Source organism: Scyliorhinus torazame, chromosome 31 (assembly GCF_047496885.1).
Source record: "Scyliorhinus torazame isolate Kashiwa2021f chromosome 31, sScyTor2.1, whole genome shotgun sequence".
In the NCBI taxonomy this organism is placed as follows: Eukaryota; Metazoa; Chordata; class Chondrichthyes; order Carcharhiniformes; family Scyliorhinidae; genus Scyliorhinus; species Scyliorhinus torazame.
The window spans coordinates 13,747,384-13,769,427 of record NC_092737.1 but is presented as its reverse complement, the minus strand read 5'-3'; the positions used below and the strand labels follow the sequence as shown (position 1 = coordinate 13,769,427).

The window sequence follows — 22,044 nt, the reverse complement described above, 5'->3', positions numbered from 1 at the left end:
CAATTAGATTCCAGTCTGTAACTCACTCCCGGGTATCTGTTATTCTATATATAAACCACCCCGAACCCCTCAATCAGATTCCAGTCTGTAACTCACTCCTGGGTATCTGTTATTCAGTATATGAACCACCCCGAACCCCTCGATTAGATTCCAGTCTGTAACCCACTCCCGCGTGTCTGTAATTCTATATATAAACCACCCTGAACCCCTCGATTAGATTCCAGTCAGTAACTCACTCCTGGTTGTCTGTTATTCTATATATAAACCACCCCGAACCCCTCGATTAGATTCCAGTCTGTAACTCATTCCCGGGTATCTGTTATTCTGTATATAAACTATCCCGAACCACTCGATTAGATTCCAGTCTGTAACTCACTCCCGGGTATCTGTTATTCTATATATTAACCACCCCAAACCCCTCGAATAGATTCCAGTCTGTAACTCACTCCCGGGTATCTGTTATTCTATATATAAACCACCCCGAACCCCTCGATTAGATTCCAGTCTGTAACTCACTCCCGGGTATCTGTTATTCTATATATAAACCATCCCGAACCCCTCGATTAGATTCCAGTCTATAACTCACTCCCGGGTATCTGTTATTCTGTATAGAAACCACCCCGAACCCCTGGATTAGATTCCAGTCTGTAACTCACTCCCGGGTATCTGTTATTCTATATATAAACCACCCCGAACCCCTCGATTAGATTCCAGTCTGTAACTCACTTTCGGGTATCTGTAATTCTATATATAAACCATCCCGAACCCCACGATTAGATTCCAGTCTGTAACTCACTCCCGGGAATCTGTTATTCTATAGATAAACCATCCCGAACCCCTCGATTAGATTCCAGTCTGTAACTCACTCCCGGGTATCAGTTATTCTATGTATAATCCACCCTGAACCCCTCGATTAGATTCTAGTCTGTAACTCACACCCGGGTATCTGTTATTCTATATATAAACCACCCCGAACCCCTCGATTAGATTCCGGTCTGTAACTCACTCTCGGGTATCTGTTATTCTATATATAAACCACCCCGAACCCCTCGATTAGATTCCAGTCTGTAACTCACTTTCGGGTATCTGTTATTCTATATATAAACCATCCCGAACCCCACGATTAGATTCCAGTCTGTAACTCACTCCCGGGTATCTGTTATTCTATAGATAAACCACCCCGAACCCCTCGATTAGATTCCAGTCTGTAACTCACTCCCGGGTATCAGTTATTCTATGTATAAACCACCCTGAACCCCTCGATTAGATTCTAGTCTGTAACTCACTCCCGGGTATCTGTTATTCTATATATAAACCACCCCGAACCCCTCGATTAGATTCCAGTCTGTAACTCACTCCCGGGTATCTGTTATTCTATAGATAAACCATCCCGAACCCCTCGATTAGATTCCAGTCTGTAACTCACTCCCGGGTTTCTGTTATTCGATATATAATCCACCCCGAACCCCTCGATTAGATTCCAGTCTGTAACTCACTCCCGGGTATCTGTTATTCTATATATAAACCACCCCAAACCCCTTGATTGGATTCCAGTCTGTAACTCACTCCCGGGGATCTGTTATTCTATATATAAACCACCCCGAACCCCTCGATTAAATTCTAGTCTGTAACTCACTCCCGCGTATCTGTCATTCTCTCTATAAACCACCCTGTAGCACTCGATTAGATTCCAGTCTGTAACTCGCTCCCGGGTATCTGTTATTCTGCATATAAACCACCCCGAGTCCCTCGATTAGATTCCGATCTGTAACTCACTCCCTAGTATCTGTTATTCCGTATATAAACCACTCCGAACCCCTCGATTAGATTCCAGTCTGTATCTCACTCCTGGGTATCTGTTATTCTGTATATAAACCACCCCCAACCCCTCGATTAGATCCCAGTCTGTAACTCACTCCCGGTATCTGTTATTTAATATATAAACCACCCCGAACCCCTCGATTAGATTCCTGTCTGTAACTCACTCCCGGGTATCTGTTATTCAATATATAAACCACCCTGAACTCCTCGATTAAATTCCGATCTGTAACTCACTCCCTGGTATCTGTTATTCTGTATATAAACCACCCTGAACCCCTCGATTAGATTCCAGTCTGTAACTTACTCCCGGGTATTTGTTATTCTATATATAAACCACACCTAACCCCTCGATTAGATTCCAGTCTGTAACTCACTCCCGGGTATCTGTTATTCTCTATATAAACCAACCCGAACCCCTCGATTAGATTCCAGTCTATAACTCACTCCCGGGTATCTGTTATTCAATATATAAACCACCCTGAACCCCTCGATTAGATTCCAGTCTGTAACTCACTCCCGGGTATTTGTTATTCTATATATAAACCACACCTATCCCCTCGATTAGATTCCAGTCTGTAACTCACTCCCGGGTATCTGTTATTCTGTATATTAACCACCCCAAACCCCTCGAATAGATTCCAGTCTGTAACTCACTCCCGGGTATCTGTTATTCTATATATAAACCACCCCGAACCCCTCGATTAGATTCCAGTCTGTAACTCACTCCCGGGTATCTGTTATTCTATATATTAACCAACCCGATCCCCTCGATTAGATTCCAGTCTGTAACTCACTCCCGGGTATCTGTTATTCTATATATAAACCACCCCGAACCCCTCAATTAGATTCCAGTCTGTAACTCACTCCCGGGTATCTGTTATTCTATATATAAACCACCCCGAACCCCTCAATCAGATTCCAGTCTGTAACTCACTCCTGGGTATCTGTTATTCAGTATATGAACCACCCCGAACCCCTCGATTAGATTCCAGTCTGTAACCCACTCCCGCGTGTCTGTAATTCTATATATAAACCACCCTGAACCCCTCGATTAGATTCCAGTCAGTAACTCACTCCTGGTTGTCTGTTATTCTATATATAAACCACCCCGAACCCCTCGATTAGATTCCAGTCTGTAACTCATTCCCGGGTATCTGTTATTCTGTATATAAACTATCCCGAACCACTCGATTAGATTCCAGTCTGTAACTCACTCCCGGGTATCTGTTATTCTATATATAAACCACCCCAAACCCCTCGATTAGATTCCAGTCTGTAACTCACTCCCGGGTATCTGTTATTGTATATATAAACCACCCTGAACCCCTCGATTAGATTCCAGTCTGTAACTCACTCCCGGGTATCTGTTATTCTGTATATGAACCACCCCGAACCCCTCGATTAGATTCCAGTCTGTAACTCACTCCCGGGTATCTGTTATTCTATATATAAACCACTCCGAACCCCTCGATTAGATTCCAGTCTGTAACTCACTCCTGGTTGTCTGTTATTCTATATATAAACCACCCCGAACCCCTCAATCAGATTCCAGTCTGTAACTCACTCCTGGGTATCTGTTATTCAGTATATGAACCACCCCGAACCCCTCGATTAGATTCCAGTCTGTAACTCACTCCCGCGTGTCTGTTATTCTATATATAAACCACCCTGAACCCCTCGATTAGATTCCAGTCAGTAACTCACTCCTGGTTGTCTGTTATTCTATATATAAACCACCCCGAACCCCTCGATTAGATTCCAGTCTGTAACTCATTCCTGGGTATCTGTTATTCTGTATATAAACCATCCCGAACCACTCGATTAGATTCCAGTCTGTAACTCACTCCCGGGTATCTGTTATTCTATATATAAACCACCCCAAACCCCACGATTAGATTCCAGTCTGTAACTCACTCCCGGGTATCTGTTATTGTATATATAAACCACCCTGAACCCCTCGATTAGATTCCAGTCTGTAACTCACTCCCGGGTATCTGTTATTCTGTATATGAACCACCCCGAACCCCTCGATTAGATTCCAGTCTGTAACTCACTCCCGGGTATCTGTTGTTCTATATAATAAACCACTCCGAACCCCTCGATCAGATTCCAGTCTGTAACTCACTCCCGGGTATCTGTTATTCTATATATAAACCACCCCCAACCCCTCGATTAGATCCCAGTCTGTAACTCACTCCCGGTATCTGTTATTTAATATATAAACCACCCCGAACCCCTCGATTAGACTCCAGTCTGTAACTCACTCACGGGTATCTGTTATTCTATATATAAACCACCCCCAACCCCTCGATTAGATCCCAGTCTGTAACTCACTCCCGGTATCTGTTATTTAATATATAAACCACCCCGAACCCCTCGATTAGATTCCAGTCTGTAACTCACTCCCGGGTATCTGTTATTCAATATCTAAACCCCCCTGAACCCCTCGATTAGATTCTGATCTGTAACTCACTCCCTGGTATCTGTTATTCTGTATATAAACCACCCTGAACCCCTCGATTAGATTCCGGTCTGTAACTCACTCCCTGGTATCCGTTATTCAATATATAAACCACCCCGAACCCCTCGATTAGATTCCAGTCTGTAACTCACTCCCGGGTATTTGTTATTCTGTATATTAACCACCCTGAACCGTTCGAATAGATTCCAGTCTGTAACTCACTCCCGGGTATCTGTTATTCTATATATAAACCACCCCGAACCCCTCGATTAGATTCCAGTCTGTAACTCACTCCCGGGTATCTGTTATTCTATATATAAACCACCCCCAACCCCTCGATTAGATCCCAGTCTGTAACTCACTCCCGGTATCTGTTATTCTATATATAAACCACCCCGAACCCCTAAATTAGATTCCAGTCTGTAACCCACTCCCGGGATCTGTTATTCTGTTTATCAATCACCCTGAACCCCTCGATTAGATTCCAGTCTGTAACTCACTCCCGGGTATCTGTTATTCTGTATTTAAAACAACCCCAAAACCCTCGATTAGATTCCAGCCTGTAACTCACTCCCGGGTATCTGTTATTCTGTATATAAACCAGTCCGAACCCCACGATTAGATTCCAGTCTCTCACTCACTCCTGGGGATCTGTTATTCTATATATAAACGACCCCGAACCCCTCGATTAGATTCCAGTCTGTAACTCACTCCCGGGTATCTGTTATTCTATATAAACCACCCCGAACCCGTCGATTAGATTGCAGTCTGTAACTTAATCCCGGGTGTCTGTTATTCTATATATAAACCATCCCGAACCACTCGATTAGATTCCAGTCTGTAACTCACTCCCGGGTATCTGTTATTCTATATATAAACCATCATCAACCCCTCGATTAGATTCCAGTCTGTAACTCACTCCCGGGTATCTGTTATTCTATATATAAACCATCCCGAACCCCTCGATTAGATTCCAGTCTGTAACTCACTCCCGGGTGTCTGTTATTCTATATATAAACCACCGTGAACCCCTCGATTAGACTCCAGTCTGTAACTCACTCCCGGGTATATGTTATTCTATATATAAACCACCCCTAACCCCTCGGTTAGATTCCAGTCGGAAACTCACTCCCGGGTGTCTGTTATTCTATATATAAACCATCCCGAACCCCTCGATTAGATTCCAGTCTGTAACTCACTCCCGGGTATCTGTTATTCTATATATAAACCACCCTGAACCCCTCGATTAGATTCCAGTCTGTAACCTACTCCCGGGTATATGTTATTCTATATATAAACCACCCCTAACCCCTCGGTTAGAATCCAGTCTGTAACTCACTCCCGGGTATCTGTTATTCTATATATAAACCACTCCGAACTCCTCGATTAGATTCCAGTCTGTAAATCACTCCCGGGTATCTGTTATTCTATATATAAACCACCCCGAACCCCTCGATTAGATTACAGTCTGTAACCCACTCCCGGGTATCTGTTATTCTGTTTATAAATCACCCTGAACCCCTCGATTAGATTCCAGTCTGTAACTCACTCCCGGGTATCTGTTATTCTGTATATAAATCACCCCGAACCGCTCGATTAGATTCCAGTCTGTAACTCACTCCCGGGTATCGGTTATTCTATATATAAACCACCCCAAACCCCTCGATTCGATTCCAGTCTGTAACTCACTCCCGGGTATCTGTTATCCTGTATATAACCCACCCCGAACCCCTCGATTAGATTCCAGTCTGTAACTCACTCCCGCGTGTCTGTTATTCTATATATAAACCATCCCGAACCCCTCGATTAGATTCCAGTCTGTAACTCACTCCCGGGTTTCTGTTATTCGATATATAATCCACCCCGAACCCCTCGATTAGATTCCAGTCTGTAACTCACTCCCGGGTATCTGTTATTCTATATATAATCCACCCCAAACCCCTTGATTGGATTCCAGTCTGTCACTCACTCCCGGGGATCTGTTATTCTATATATAAACCACCCCGAACCCCTCGATTAAATTCTAGTCTGTAACTCACTCCCGCGTATCTGTCATTCTCTCTATAAACCACCCTGTAGCACTCGATTAGATTCCAGTCTGTAACTCGCTCCCGGGTATCTGTTATTCTGCATATAAACCACCCCGAATCCCTCGATTAGATTCCGATCTGTAACGCACTCCCTAGTATCTGTTATTCCGTATATAAACCACTCCGAACCCCTCGATTAGATTCCAGTCTGTATCTCACTCCTGGGTATCTGTTATTCTGTATATAAACCACCCCCAACCCCTCGATTAGATCCCAGTCTGTAACTCACTCCCGGTATCTGTTATTTAATATATAAACCACCCCGAACCCCTCGATTCGATTCCTGTCTGTAACTCACTTCCGGGTATCTGTTATTGTATATATAAACCACCCTGAACCCCTCGATTAGATTCCAGTCTGTAACTCACTCCCGGGTATCTGTTATTCTGTATATGAACCACCCCGAACCCCTCGATTAGATTCCAGTCTGTAACTCACTCCCGGGTATCTGTTATTCTATATATAAACCACTCCGAACCCCTCGATTAGATTCCAGTCTGTAACTCACTCCTGGTTGTCTGTTATTCTATATATAAACCACCCCGAACCCCTCAATCAGATTCCAGTCTGTAACTCACTCCTGGGTATCTGTTATTCAGTATATGAACCACCCCGAACCCCTCGATTAGATTCCAGTCTGTAACTCACTCCCGCGTGTCTGTTATTCTATATATAAACCACCCTGAACCCCTCGATTAGATTCCAGTCAGTAACTCACTCCTGGTTGTCTGTTATTCTATATATAAACCACCCCGAACCCCTCGATTAGATTCCAGTCTGTAACTCATTCCTGGGTATCTGTTATTCTGTATATAAACCATCCCGAACCACTCGATTAGATTCCAGTCTGTAACTCACTCCCGGGTATCTGTTATTCTATATATAAACCACCCCAAACCCCACGATTAGATTCCAGTCTGTAACTCACTCCCGGGTATCTGTTATTGTATATATAAACCACCCTGAACCCCTCGATTAGATTCCAGTCTGTAACTCACTCCCGGGTATCTGTTATTCTGTATATGAACCACCCCGAACCCCTCGATTAGATTCCAGTCTGTAACTCACTCCCGGGTATCTGTTGTTCTATATATAAACCACTCCGAACCCCTCGATCAGATTCCAGTCTGTAACTCACTCCCGGGTATCTGTTATTCTATATATAAACCACCCCCAACCCCTCGATTAGATCCCAGTCTGTAACTCACTCCCGGTATCTGTTATTTAATATATAAACCACCCCGAACCCCTCGATTAGACTCCAGTCTGTAACTCACTCACGGGTATCTGTTATTCTATATATAAACCACCCCCAACCCCTCGATTAGATCCCAGTCTGTAACTCACTCCCGGTATCTGTTATTTAATATATAAACCACCCCGAACCCCTCGATTAGATTCCAGTCTGTAACTCACTCCCGGGTATCTGTTATTCAATATCTAAACCCCCCTGAACCCCTCGATTAGATTCCGATCTGTAACTCACTCCCTGGTATCTGTTATTCTGTATATAAACCACCCTGAACCCCTCGATTAGATTCCGGTCTGTAACTCACTCCCTGGTATCCGTTATTCAATATATAAACCACCCCGAACCCCTCGATTAGATTCCAGTCTGTAACTCACTCCCGGGTATTTGTTATTCTGTATATTAACCACCCTGAACCGTTCGAATAGATTCCAGTCTGTAACTCACTCCCGGGTATCTGTTATTCTATATATAAACCACCCCGAACCCCTCGATTAGATTCCAGTCTGTAACTCACTCCCGGGTATCTGTTATTCTATATATAAACCACCCCCAACCCCTCGATTAGATCCCAGTCTGTAACTCACTCCCGGTATCTGTTATTCTATATATAAACCACCCCGAACCCCTAAATTAGATTCCAGTCTGTAACCCACTCCCGGGATCTGTTATTCTGTTTATCAATCACCCTGAACCCCTCGATTAGATTCCAGTCTGTAACTCACTCCCGGGTATCTGTTATTCTGTATTTAAAACAACCCCAAAACCCTCGATTAGATTCCAGCCTGTAACTCACTCCCGGGTATCTGTTATTCTGTATATAAACCAGTCCGAACCCCACGATTAGATTCCAGTCTCTCACTCACTCCTGGGGATCTGTTATTCTATATATAAACGACCCCGAACCCCTCGATTAGATTCCAGTCTGTAACTCACTCCCGGGTATCTGTTATTCTATATAAACCACCCCGAACCCGTCGATTAGATTGCAGTCTGTAACTTAATCCCGGGTGTCTGTTATTCTATATATAAACCATCCCGAACCACTCGATTAGATTCCAGTCTGTAACTCACTCCCGGGTATCTGTTATTCTATATATAAACCATCATCAACCCCTCGATTAGATTCCAGTCTGTAACTCACTCCCGGGTATCTGTTATTCTATATATAAACCATCCCGAACCCCTCGATTAGATTCCAGTCTGTAACTCACTCCCGGGTGTCTGTTATTCTATATATAAACCACCGTGAACCCCTCGATTAGACTCCAGTCTGTAACTCACTCCCGGGTATATGTTATTCTATATATAAACCACCCCTAACCCCTCGGTTAGATTCCAGTCGGAAACTCACTCCCGGGTGTCTGTTATTCTATATATAAACCATCCCGAACCCCTCGATTAGATTCCAGTCTGTAACTCACTCCCGGGTATCTGTTATTCTATATATAAACCACCCTGAACCCCTCGATTAGATTCCAGTCTGTAACCTACTCCCGGGTATATGTTATTCTATATATAAACCACCCCTAACCCCTCGGTTAGAATCCAGTCTGTAACTCACTCCCGGGTATCTGTTATTCTATATATAAACCACTCCGAACTCCTCGATTAGATTCCAGTCTGTAAATCACTCCCGGGTATCTGTTATTCTATATATAAACCACCCCGAACCCCTCGATTAGATTACAGTCTGTAACCCACTCCCGGGTATCTGTTATTCTGTTTATAAATCACCCTGAACCCCTCGATTAGATTCCAGTCTGTAACTCACTCCCGGGTATCTGTTATTCTGTATATAAATCACCCCGAACCGCTCGATTAGATTCCAGTCTGTAACTCACTCCCGGGTATCGGTTATTCTATATATAAACCACCCCAAACCCCTCGATTCGATTCCAGTCTGTAACTCACTCCCGGGTATCTGTTATCCTGTATATAACCCACCCCGAACCCCTCGATTAGATTCCAGTCTGTAACTCACTCCCGCGTGTCTGTTATTCTATATATAAACCATCCCGAACCCCTCGATTAGATTCCAGTCTGTAACTCACTCCCGGGTTTCTGTTATTCGATATATAATCCACCCCGAACCCCTCGATTAGATTCCAGTCTGTAACTCACTCCCGGGTATCTGTTATTCTATATATAATCCACCCCAAACCCCTTGATTGGATTCCAGTCTGTCACTCACTCCCGGGGATCTGTTATTCTATATATAAACCACCCCGAACCCCTCGATCAAATTCTAGTCTGTAACTCACTCCCGCGTATCTGTCATTCTCTCTATAAACCACCCTGTAGCACTCGATTAGATTCCAGTCTGTAACTCGCTCCCGGGTATCTGTTATTCTGCATATAAACCACCCCGAATCCCTCGATTAGATTCCGATCTGTAACGCACTCCCTAGTATCTGTTATTCCGTATATAAACCACTCCGAACCCCTCGATTAGATTCCAGTCTGTATCTCACTCCTGGGTATCTGTTATTCTGTATATAAACCACCCCCAACCCCTCGATTAGATCCCAGTCTGTAACTCACTCCCGGTATCTGTTATTTAATATATAAACCACCCCGAACCCCTCGATTCGATTCCTGTCTGTAACTCACTTCCGGGTATCTGTTATTCAATATATAAACCACCCTGAACTCCTCGATTAAATTCCGATCTGTAACTCACTCCCTGGTATCTGTTATTCTGTATATAAACCACCCTGAACCCCTCGATTAGATTCCAGTCTGTAACTCACTCCCGGGTATTTGTTATTCTATATATAAACCACACCTAACCCCTCGATTAGATTCCAGTCTGTAACTCACTCCCGGGTATCTGTTATTCTCTATATAAACCAACCCGAACCCCTCGATTAGATTCCAGTCTGTAACTCACTCCCGGGTATCTGTTATTCAATATATAAACCACCCTGAACCCCTCGATTAGATTCCAGTCTGTAACTCACTCCCGGGTATTTGTTATTCTCAATATAAACCACACCTATCCCCTCGATTAGATTCCAGTCTGTAACTCACTCCCGGGTATCTGTTATTCTGTATATTAACCACCCCAAACCCCTCGAATAGATTCCAGTCTGTAACTCACTCCCGGGTATCTGTTATTCTATATATAAACCCACCCAAAACCCCTCGATTAGATTCCAGTCTGTAACTCACTCCCGGGTATCTGTTATTCTATATATAAACCATCCCGAACCCCTCGGTTAGATTCCCGTCTGTAACTCACTCCCGGGTATCTGTTATTCTATATATTAACCAACCCAAACCCCTCGATTAGATTCCAGTCAGTAACTCACTCCCGGGTATCTGTTATTCTATATATAAACCACCCTGAATCCCCTCGATTAGATTCCAGTCTGTAACTCACTCTCGGGTATCTGTTATTCTATATATAAACCACCCCGAACCCCTCAATTAGATTCCAGTCTGTAACTCACTCCCGGGTATCTGTTATTCTATATATAAACCACCCCGAACCCCTCAATCAGATTCCAGTCTGTAACTCACACCTGGGTAGCTGTTATTCAGTATATGAACCACCCCGAACCCCTCGATTAGATTCCAGTCTGTAACTCACTCCCGGGTATCTGTTATTCTATATAAACCACCCCGAACCCGTCGATTAGATTGCAGTCTGTAACTTAATCCCGGGTGTCTGTTATTCTATATATAAACCATCCCGAACCACTCGATTAGATTCCAGTCTGTAACTCACTCCCGGGTATCTGTTATTCTATATATAAACCATCATCAACCCCTCGATTAGATTCCAGTCTGTAACTCACTCCCGGGTATCTGTTATTCTATATATAAACCATCCCGAACCCCTCGATTAGATTCCAGTCTGTAACTCACTCCCGGGTGTCTGTTATTCTATATATAAACCACCGTGAACCCCTCGATTAGACTCCAGTCTGTAACTCACTCCCGGGTATATGTTATTCTATATATAAACCACCCCTAACCCCTCGGTTAGATTCCAGTCGGAAACTCACTCCCGGGTGTCTGTTATTCTATATATAAACCATCCCGAATCCCTCGATTAGATTCCAGTCTGTAACTCGCTCCCGGGTATCTGTTATTCTATATATAAACCACCCTGAACCCCTCGATTAGATTCCAGTCTGTAACCTACTCCCGGGTATATGTTATTCTATATATAAACCACCCCTAACCCCTCGGTTAGAATCCAGTCTGTAACTCACTCCCGGGTATCTGTTATTCTATATATAAACCACTCCGAACTCCTCGATTAGATTCCAGTCTGTAAATCACTCCCGGGTATCTGTTATTCTATATATAAACCACCCCGAACCCCTCGATTAGATTACAGTCTGTAACCCACTCCCGGGTATCTGTTATTCTGTTTATAAATCACCCTGAACCCCTCGATTAGATTCCAGTCTGTAACTCACTCCCGGGTATCTGTTATTCTGTATATAAATCACCCCGAACCGCTCGATTAGATTCCAGTCTGTAACTCACTCCCGGGTATCGGTTATTCTATATATAAACCACCCCAAACCACTCGATTCGATTCCAGTCTGTAACTCACTCCCGGGTATCTGTTATTCTGTATATAACCCACCCCGAACCCCTCGATTAGATTCCAGTCTCTAACTCACTCCCGGGTATCTGTTACTCTATATATAAACCACCCCGAACCCCTCGATTATATTCCAGTCTCTAACTCACTCCCGGGTATCTGTTATTCTATATATAAACCAACCCGAACCCCTCGATTAGATTCCAGTCTGTAACTCACTCCCGTGTATCTGTTTTTCTATATATAAACCACCCCGAACCCCTCGATTAGATTCCAGTCTGTAACTCACTCCCGGGTATCAGTTATTCTATATATAAACCATCCTGAACCCCTCGATTAGATTCCAGTCTGTAACTCACTGCCGGGTATCTGTTATTCTATAAATAAACCACCACGAACCCTTCGATTAGATTCCAGTCTGTAACTCACTCCCGGGTGTCTGTTATTCTCTATATAAACCACCCCGAACCCCTCGATTAGATTCCAGTCTGTAACTCACTCCCGGGTATCTGTTATTCTATAGATAAACCACCCCGAATCCCTCGATTAGATTCCAGTCTGTAACTCACTCCCGGGTGTCTGTTATTCTCTATATAAACCACAGCGAACCCCTCGATCAGATTCCAGTCTGTAACTCACTCCCGGGTATCTGTTATTCTATATATAAACCACCCTGAATCCCCTCGATTAGATTCCAGTCTGTAACTCACTCTCGGGAATCTGTTATTCTATATATAAACCACCCCGAACCCCTCGATTAGATTCCAGTCTGTAACTCACTCCCGTGTATCTGTTTTTCTATATATAAACCACCCCAAACCCCTCGATTAGATTCCAGTCTGTAACTCACTCCCGGGTATCTGTTATTCTATATATAAACCACCCTGAACCCCTCAATTAGATTCCAGTCTGTAACTCACTGCCGGGTATCTGTTATTCTATAAATAAACCACCACGAACCCTTCGATTAGATTCCAGCCTGTAACTCACTCCCGGGTATCTGTTATTCTATATATAAACCACCCCAAACCCCTCGATTGGATTCCAGTCTGTAACTCACTCCCGGGGATCTGTTATTCTATAAAAAAAACACGCCTAACCCCTCAATTAGATTCCACTCTGTAAGTCTGTCCCGGGTCTCTGTTAATCTACATATCAACCACCCCAAACCCCTCGATTAGATTCCAGTCTATAACTCATTCCCGGGTATCTGTTATTCTGTATAGAAACCACCCCGAACCCCTCGATTAGATTCCAGTCTGTAACTCACTCCCGGGTATCTGTTATTCTATATATAAACCACCCCGAACCCCTCGATTAGATTCCAGTCTGTAACTCACTTTCGGGTATCTGTTATTCTATATATAAACCATCCCGAACCCCACGATTAGATTCCAGTCTGTAACTCACTCCCGGGTATCTGTTGTTATATAGATAAACCATCCCGAACCCCTCGATTAGATTCCAGTCTGTAACTCACTCCCGGTTATCAGTTATTCTATGTATAAACCACCCTGAACCCCTCGATTAGATTCTAGTCTGTAACTCACTTTCGGGTATCTGTTATTCTATATATAAACCATCCCGAACCCCACGATTAGATTCCAGTCTGTAACTCACTCCCGGGTATTTGTTATTCTATATATAAACCACACCTATCCCCTCGATTAGATTCCTGTCTGTAACTCACTCCCGGGTATCTGTTATTCTGTATATTAACCACCCCAAACCCCTCGAATAGATTCCAGTCTGTAACTCACTCCCGGGTATCTGTTATTCTATATATAAACCACCCCGAACCCCTCGATTAGATTCCCGTCTGTAACTCACTCCCGGGTATCTGTTATTCTATATATTAACCAACCCGAACCCCTCGATTAGATTCCAGTCTGTAACTCACTCCCGGGTATCTGTTATTCTATATATAAACCGGCCTGAATCCCCTCGATTAGATTCCAGTCTGTAACTCACTCTCGGGTATCTGTTATTCTATATATAAACCACCCCGAACCCCTCAATTAGATTCCAGTCTGTAACTCACTCCCGGGTATCTGTTATTCTATATATAAACCACCCCGAACCCCTCAATCAGATTCCAGTCTGTAACTCACACCTGGGTATCTGTTATTCAGTATATGAACCACCCCGAACCCCTCGATTAGATTCCAGTCTGTAACTCACTCCCGGTTATCAGTTATTCTATGTATAAACCACCCTGAACCCCTCGATTAGATTCTAGTCTGTAACTCACTCCCGGGTATCTGTTATTCTATATATAAACCACTCCGAACCCCTCGATTAGATTCCGGTCGGTATCTCACTCTCGGGTATCTGTTATTCTATATATAAACCACCCCGAACCCCTCGATTAGATTCCAGTCTGTAACTCACTTTCGGGCATCTGTTATTCTATATATAAACCATCCCGAACCCCACGATTAGATTCCAGTCTGTAACTCACTCCCGGGAATCTGTTATTCTATAGATAAACCATCCCGAACCCCTCGATTAGATTCCAGTCTGTAACTCACTCCCGGGTATCAGTTATTCTATGTATAAACCACCCTGAACCCCTCGATTAGATTCTAGTCTGTAACTCACTCCCGGGTATCTGTTATTCTATATATAAACCACCCCGAACCCCTCGATTAGATTCCAGTCTGTAACTCACTCCCGGGTATCTGTTATTCTATAGATAAACCATCCCGAACCCCTCGATTAGATTCCAGTCTGTAACTCAATCCCGGGTATCTGTTATTCGATATATAATCCACCCCGAACCCCTCGATTAGATTCCAGTCTGTAACTCACTCCCAGGTATCTGTTATTCTATATATAAACCACCCCAAACCCCTCGATTGGATTCCAGTCTGTAACTCACTCCCGGGTATCTGTTATTCTGAATATTAACCACCCTGAACCCCTCGAATAGATTCCAGTCTGTAGCTCACACCCGGGTATCTGTTATTCTATATATAAACCACTCCGAACCCCTCGATTAGATTCCAGTCTGTATCTCACTCCTGGGTATCTGTTATTCTGTATATAAACCACCCCCAACCCCTCGATTAGATCCCAGTCTGTAACTCACTCCCGGTATCTGTTATTTAATATATAAACCACCCCGAGCACCTCGATTAGATTCCAGTCTGTAACTCACCCCGGGTATCTGTTATTCAATATATAAACCACCCTGAACCCCTCGATTAGATTCCAGTCTGTAACTCACTCCCGGGTATCTGTTATTCAATATATAAACCACCCCGAACCTCTCGATTAGATTCCGATCTGTAACTCACTCCCTGGTATCCGTTATTCAATATATAAACCACCCCGATCCCCTCGATTAGATTCCAGTCTGTAACTCACTCCCTGGTATCTGTTATTCTGTATATAAACCACCCTGAACCCCTCGATTAGATTCCAGTCTGTAACTCACTCCCGGGTATTTGTTATTCTATATATAATCCACCCCGAACCCCTCGATTAGATTCCAGTCTGTAACTCACTCCCGGGTATCTGTTATTCTATATATAAACCACCCCGAACCCCTCGATTAGCTTCCAGTCTGTAACTCACTCCCGGGTATCTGTTATTCTATATATAAACCATCATCAACCCCTCGATTAGATTCCAGTCTGTAACTCACTCCCGGGTATCTGTTATTCTATATATAAACCATCCCGAACCCCTCGATTAGATTCCAGTCTGTAACTCACTCCCGGGTGTCTGTTATTCTATATATAAACCACCGTGAACCCCTCGATTAGACTCCAGTCTGTAACTCACTCCCGGGTATATGTTATTCTATATATAAACCACCCCTAACCCCTCGGTTAGATTCCAGTCGGAAACTCACTCCCGGGTGTCTGTTATTCTATATATAAACCATCCCGAATCCCTCGATTAGATTCCAGTCTGTAACTCACTCCCGGGTATCTGTTATTCTATATATAAACCACCCTGAACCCCTCGATTAGATTCCAGTCTGTAACCTACTCCCGGGTATATGTTATTCTATATATAAACCACCCCTAACCCCTCGGTTAGAATCCAGTCTGTAACTCACTCCCGGGTATCTGTTATTCTATATATAAACCACTCCGAACTCCTCGATTAGATTCCAGTCTGTAAATCACTCCCGGGTATCTGTTATTCTATATATAAACCACCCCGAACCCTTCGATTAGATTCCAGTCTGTAACTCACTCCCGGGTGTATGTTATTCTCTATATAAACCACCCCGAACCCCTCGATTAGATTCCAGTCTGTAACTCACTCCCGGGTATCTGTTATTCTATAGATAAACCACCCCGAATCCGTCGATTAGATTCCAGTCTGTAACTCACTCCCGGGTGTCTGTTATTCTCTATATAAACCACAGCGAACCCCTCGATCAGATTCCAGTCTGTAACTCACTCCCGGGTATCTGTTATTCTATATATAAACCACCCTGAATCCCCTCGATTAGATTCCAGTCTGTAACTCACTCTCGGGAATCTGTTATTCTATATATAAACCACCCCGAACCCCTCGATTAGATTCCAGTCTGTAACTCACTCCCGTGTATCTGTTTTTCTATATATAAACCACCCCAAACCCCTCGATTAGATTCCAGTCTGTAACTCACTCCCGGGTATCTGTTATTCTATATATAAACCACCCTGAACCCCTCAATTAGATTCCAGTCTGTAACTCACTGCCGGGTATCTGTTATTCTATAAATAAACCACCACGAACCCTTCGATTAGATTCCAGTCTGTAACTCACTCCCGGGTATCTGTTATTCTATATATAAACCACCCCAAACCCCTCGATTGGATTCCAGTCTGTAACTCACTCCCGGGGATCTGTTATTCTATAAAAAAAACACGCCTAACCCCTCAATTAGATTCCACTCTGTAAGTCTGTCCCGGGTCTCTGTTAATCTACATATCAACCACCCCAAACCCCTCGATTAGATTCCAGTCTATAACTCACTCCCGGGTATCTGTTATTCTGTATAGAAACCACCCCGAACCCCTCGATTAGATTCCAGTCTGTAACTCACTCCCGGGTATCTGTTATTCTATATATAAACCACCCCGAACCCCTCGATTAGATTCCAGTCTGTAACTCACTTTCGGGTATCTGTTATTCTATATATAAACCATCCCGAACCCCACGATTAGATTCCAGTCTGTAACTCACTCCCGGGTATCTGTTGTTATATAGATAAACCATCCCGAACCCCTCGATTAGATTCCAGTCTGTAACTCACTCCCGGTTATCAGTTATTCTATGTATAAACCACCCTGAACCCCTCGATTAGATTCTAGTCTGTAACTCACTCCCGGGTATCTGTTATTCTATATATAAACCACCCCGAACCCCTCGATTAGATTCCGGTCGGTATCTCACTCTCGGGTATCTGTTATTCTATATATAAACCACCCCGAACCCCTCGATTAGATTCCAGTCTGTAACTCACTTTCGGGCATCTGTTATTCTATATATAAACCATCCCGAACCCCACTATTAGATTCCAGTCTGTAACTCACTCCCGGGAATCTGTTATTCTATAGATAAACCATCCCGAACCCCTCGATTAGATTCCAGTCTGTAACTCACTCCCGGGTATCAGTTATTCTATGTATAAACCACCCTGAACCCCTCGATTAGATTCTAGTCTGTAACTCACTCCCGGGTATCTGTTATTCTATATATAAACCACCCCGAACCCCTCGATTAGATTCCAGTCTGTAACTCACTCCCGGGTATCTGTTATTCTATAGATAAACCATCCCGAACCCCTCGATTAGATTCCAGTCTGTAACTCAATCCCGGGTATCTGTTATTCGATATATAATCCACCCCGAACCCCTCGATTAGATTCCAGTCTGTAACTCACTCCCAGGTATCTGTTATTCTATATATAAACCACCCCAAACCCCTCGATTGGATTCCAGTCTGTAACTCACTCCCGGGTATCTGTTATTCTGAATATTAACCACCCTGAACCCCTCGAATAGATTCCAGTCTGTAACTCACACCCGGGTATCTGTTATTCTATATATAAACCACTCCGAACCCCTCGATTAGATTCCAGTCTGTATCTCACTCCTGGGTATCTGTTATTCTGTATATAAACCACCCCAACCCCTCGATTAGATCCCAGTCTGTAACTCACTCCCGGTATCTGTTATTTAATATATAAACCACCCCGAGCACCTCGATTAGATTCCAGTCTGTAACTCACCCCGGGTATCTGTTATTCAATATATAAACCACCCTGAACCCCTCGATTAGATTTCAGTCTGTAACTCACTCCCGGGTATCTGTTATTCAATATATAAACCACCCCGAACCTCTCGATTAGATTCCGATCTGTAACTCACTCCCTGGTATCCGTTATTCAATATATAAACCACCCCGATCCCCTCGATTAGATTCCAGTCTGTAACTCACTCCCTGGTATCTGTTATTCTGTATATAAACCACCCTGAACCCCTCGATTAGATTCCAGTCTGTAACTCACTCCCGGGTATTTGTTATTCTATATATAATCCACCCCGAACCCCTCGATTAGATTCCAGTCTGTAACTCACTCCCGGGTATCTGTTATTCTATATATAAACCACCCCGAACCCCTCGATTAGCTTCCAGTCTGTAACTCTCTCCCGGGTATCTGTTATTCTATATATAAACCACCCTGAACCCCCCGATTAGATTCCAGTCTGTAACTCACTCCCGGGTATTTGTTATTCTATATATAATCCACACCTAACCCCTCGATTAGATTCCAGTCTGTAACTCACTCCCGTGTATCTGTTATTCTATATATAAACCACCCCGAACCCCTCGATTAGATTCCAGTCTGTAACCCACTCCCGGGTATCTGTTATTCTATATATAAACCACCCCGACCCCCTCGATTAGATTCCAGTCTGTAACTCACTCCCGGGTATCTGTTATTCTGTATATAAACCACCCCGAACCCCTCGATTAGATTCCAGTCTGTAACCCACTCCCGGGTATCTGTTATTCTATATATAAACCACCCCGAACCCCTCGAATAGATTCCAGTCTGTAACTCACTCCCGGGTATCTGTTATTCTATATATGAACCACCCCGAACCCCTCGATTAGATTCCAGTCTGTAACTCACTCTCGGGTATCTGTTATTCTATATCTAAACCACCCTGATCCCCTCGATTAGATTCCAGTCTGTAACTCACTCCCGGGTTTCTGTTATTCTATATATGAACCACCCTGATCCCCTCGATTAGATTCCAGTCTGTAACTCACTCCCGGGTATCTGTTATTCTATATATAAACCACCCCAAACCCCTCGATTAGCTTCTAGTCTGTAACTCACTCCCGGCTATGTGTTGTTAATAAACCATCCCAAACACCTTGATTAGGTCCCCTGTCAGCCTGTCTGTGTCAGTAAATCCCATCCCTCCCCTTATTCTTCACCATGAGAGATACGCCACCAGGTCACTGCAGTGTTATATTGACCATTCCCACAACTCCCAGTCGGACTACACCCCCCCTCGCAAATTCCCACCCCCTCCCTATCTCTCCAACCTCTTAGTAACCCCCGGGATCTCCTCCAGATCGGGTCTGTTGTGTGTCCTCAGTGCAACACTCTGGAATTCCATCTCTAAATCTTTCCTGCTCCTTCTCTCTCCCTCTCTTCCTTCTCCCTTCCTTAAAGTTCCTCCAGGAGACAGGAAATTAGGGCAAGGTTTACTCACCGACGGAGAGGTGCAGAAGGATCAGGTGGAGGGCAGAGTCCATTGTTGCTGCTGTCCTCGCTCTGTGAGTCTGGAGGAGGCTTTGTCGATCACAAGATCGTGATAAGCACCGAGAAGTTCTGCTTTTCTCCTTCCTGTTTCTCAAACATCAAATGCAGAAAAATACAGCACAGAACAGGCCCTTCAGCCCACGATGTTGTGCCGAACCTTTGTCCTAGATTAATCATAGATTTCATAGAATTTATAGTGCAGAAGGAGGCCATTCGGCCCATCGAGTCTGCACCGGCTCCTAGAAAGAGCACCCGACCCAAGGTCAACACCTCCACCCTATCCCCACAACCCAGTAACCCCACCCAACACTAAGGGCAATTTTGGACACTAAGGACAATTTATCATGGCCAATCCACCCTAACCTGCACATCTTTGGACTGTGGGAGGAAACCGGAGCACCCGGAGGAAACCCACGCAGACACGGGGAGGACGTGCAGACTCCGCACAGACAGTGACCCAAGCCGGGAATCGAACCCGGGACCCCGGAGCTGTGAAGCAATTGTGCTATCCACAATGCTACCGTTAGGAAATGATCTCTTCACATCAACCGCCTCTCCCAAGGCAAGTTCCATTAAAAGACGTTGGAAAATGAGTGACGTCCATCACTATGTTGGCCGAGAGTTGCATGGATTGGCCTGACTGCAATGAGGGGGACGGAGGTGAAGGCTGATGAACCAGAGAACAGCATCCAGGAATGTTACCCGGAAGATGTGCTGCGTGGATAGGGATAAACTCCAGGAGGCCAGATCAAGCTTAAAGTGGAGAACTTTGAAAGGACAGATCTTGGTGAGAGGAACAAGGAGGTTCAAGATGAAATAAAGGCCAACACTCTAAATGGGGTGGAGAAACAGAGGTGCAAAGATTGCTGAAGGCGGATTGACGAATTCAAAAGGGTTTGGTGAAGAATACGGGATTCGGTCCTTTATAAATCGAGAGTTCGACAGCAAGGAGGTTGAGCAGAAACGTTCTAAAACTCTCGTTCGGCCTTACTGGAAGTTCTGTGCCGGTTCCGGGCACCCCACCTCGGGGAGAATGAGACGGTTTTCGAGAGAATGCGGAAAAGATCTTCGAAAACAGCGACAGGACTTCAGTTCCCATGGGATAGACTGGAGAAATTGGGATTGATCTCCCGGGAGAAGAGAAGATTGGGTGGAGCTTTGATCGAAGTGCTCAAACTCATGAGGGCTCTGGACGGAGTAAACCGGGAGAAGCTCTTCTCTCAGAGGATCATGAGTCTTTGGGACTTTCTTCCCCGGTGATCTGTGGAGGCCAGGCCATTCGATTATTTTTAAGGCACGGGGAGATAGATTCTTGACCACTAAGGGAGCCGAAGATGACCGAGGGGTTGTGGTAGTCACCACTGTTGTAGTATATTGTATACATGGGTATTATGGTAAGGCCCCAGTACTACAGGTACGGGGGTAGATCCCTGCCTGCTGGCTCCGCCCAGTAGGCGGAGTATAAATGTGTGTGCTCTCCGAACAGCAGCCATTTCATAAGCTGCTGTCGGAGGCCACGCATCTCTGTGTAATAAAGCCTCGAATACATTCTACTCGAGACCACCGCCAGGTCGGCCATGATCTTATTGAATGGTGGAACAGACTGGAGGGAGCGAATGGCCAACTCCTCATCCCAATTCACCTGTTGGTACAGCAGGAAATTCAGGGATCTTTCTACCCTGATTGAGATGAATGGGACAAGAACCAACGGCTGCGTGAGGAAAAACCTTTTCCCGCAGCGAGCGGGTAGGATCAGGAAGGCGCTCTCCGAGACTGTACCAGATTCCTCCGGCACGTTGGAAAAGGGAATTGGATTTGGCCGCTATTTGAGGAGCAGAAAAAAATGTGGGGCAAGGGGGGAGCGCAGCGGGACTGGCTGAGGTGCTCTTGTCAAGACCCAGGGCACACGAGGGCGGCACGGCGGCTCAGTGGCTAGCACCGCTGCCTCACAGCGCCAGGGACCCGGGTTCAATTCCGACCTTGGGTGACTCTCTTCCCGAGCATCATCATGGAGCAATCCAATGGAAAGATGCACGATTAATTGCACAAAGACGAGAGCGGAATACAACT

At 44.5% G+C, this 22,044-nt stretch overlaps 1 protein-coding gene across 1 annotated transcript in view; it reads right to left on the bottom strand.

Moving 5' to 3' along the window:
* LOC140404812 (paired immunoglobulin-like type 2 receptor beta) overlaps nt 1-19,997 on the bottom strand; it is a 151,566-nt gene extending 131,569 nt beyond the window's left edge. The window contains exon 1 of the mRNA XM_072493549.1: nt 19,925-19,997. Within this exon, the coding sequence (XP_072349650.1) occupies nt 19,925-19,967 (43 nt within the window). The 5' untranslated portion in view covers nt 19,968-19,997. The remainder of the gene's footprint in view (nt 1-19,924) is intronic.
* Between the last annotated feature and the right edge of the window lie 2,047 nt (nt 19,998-22,044).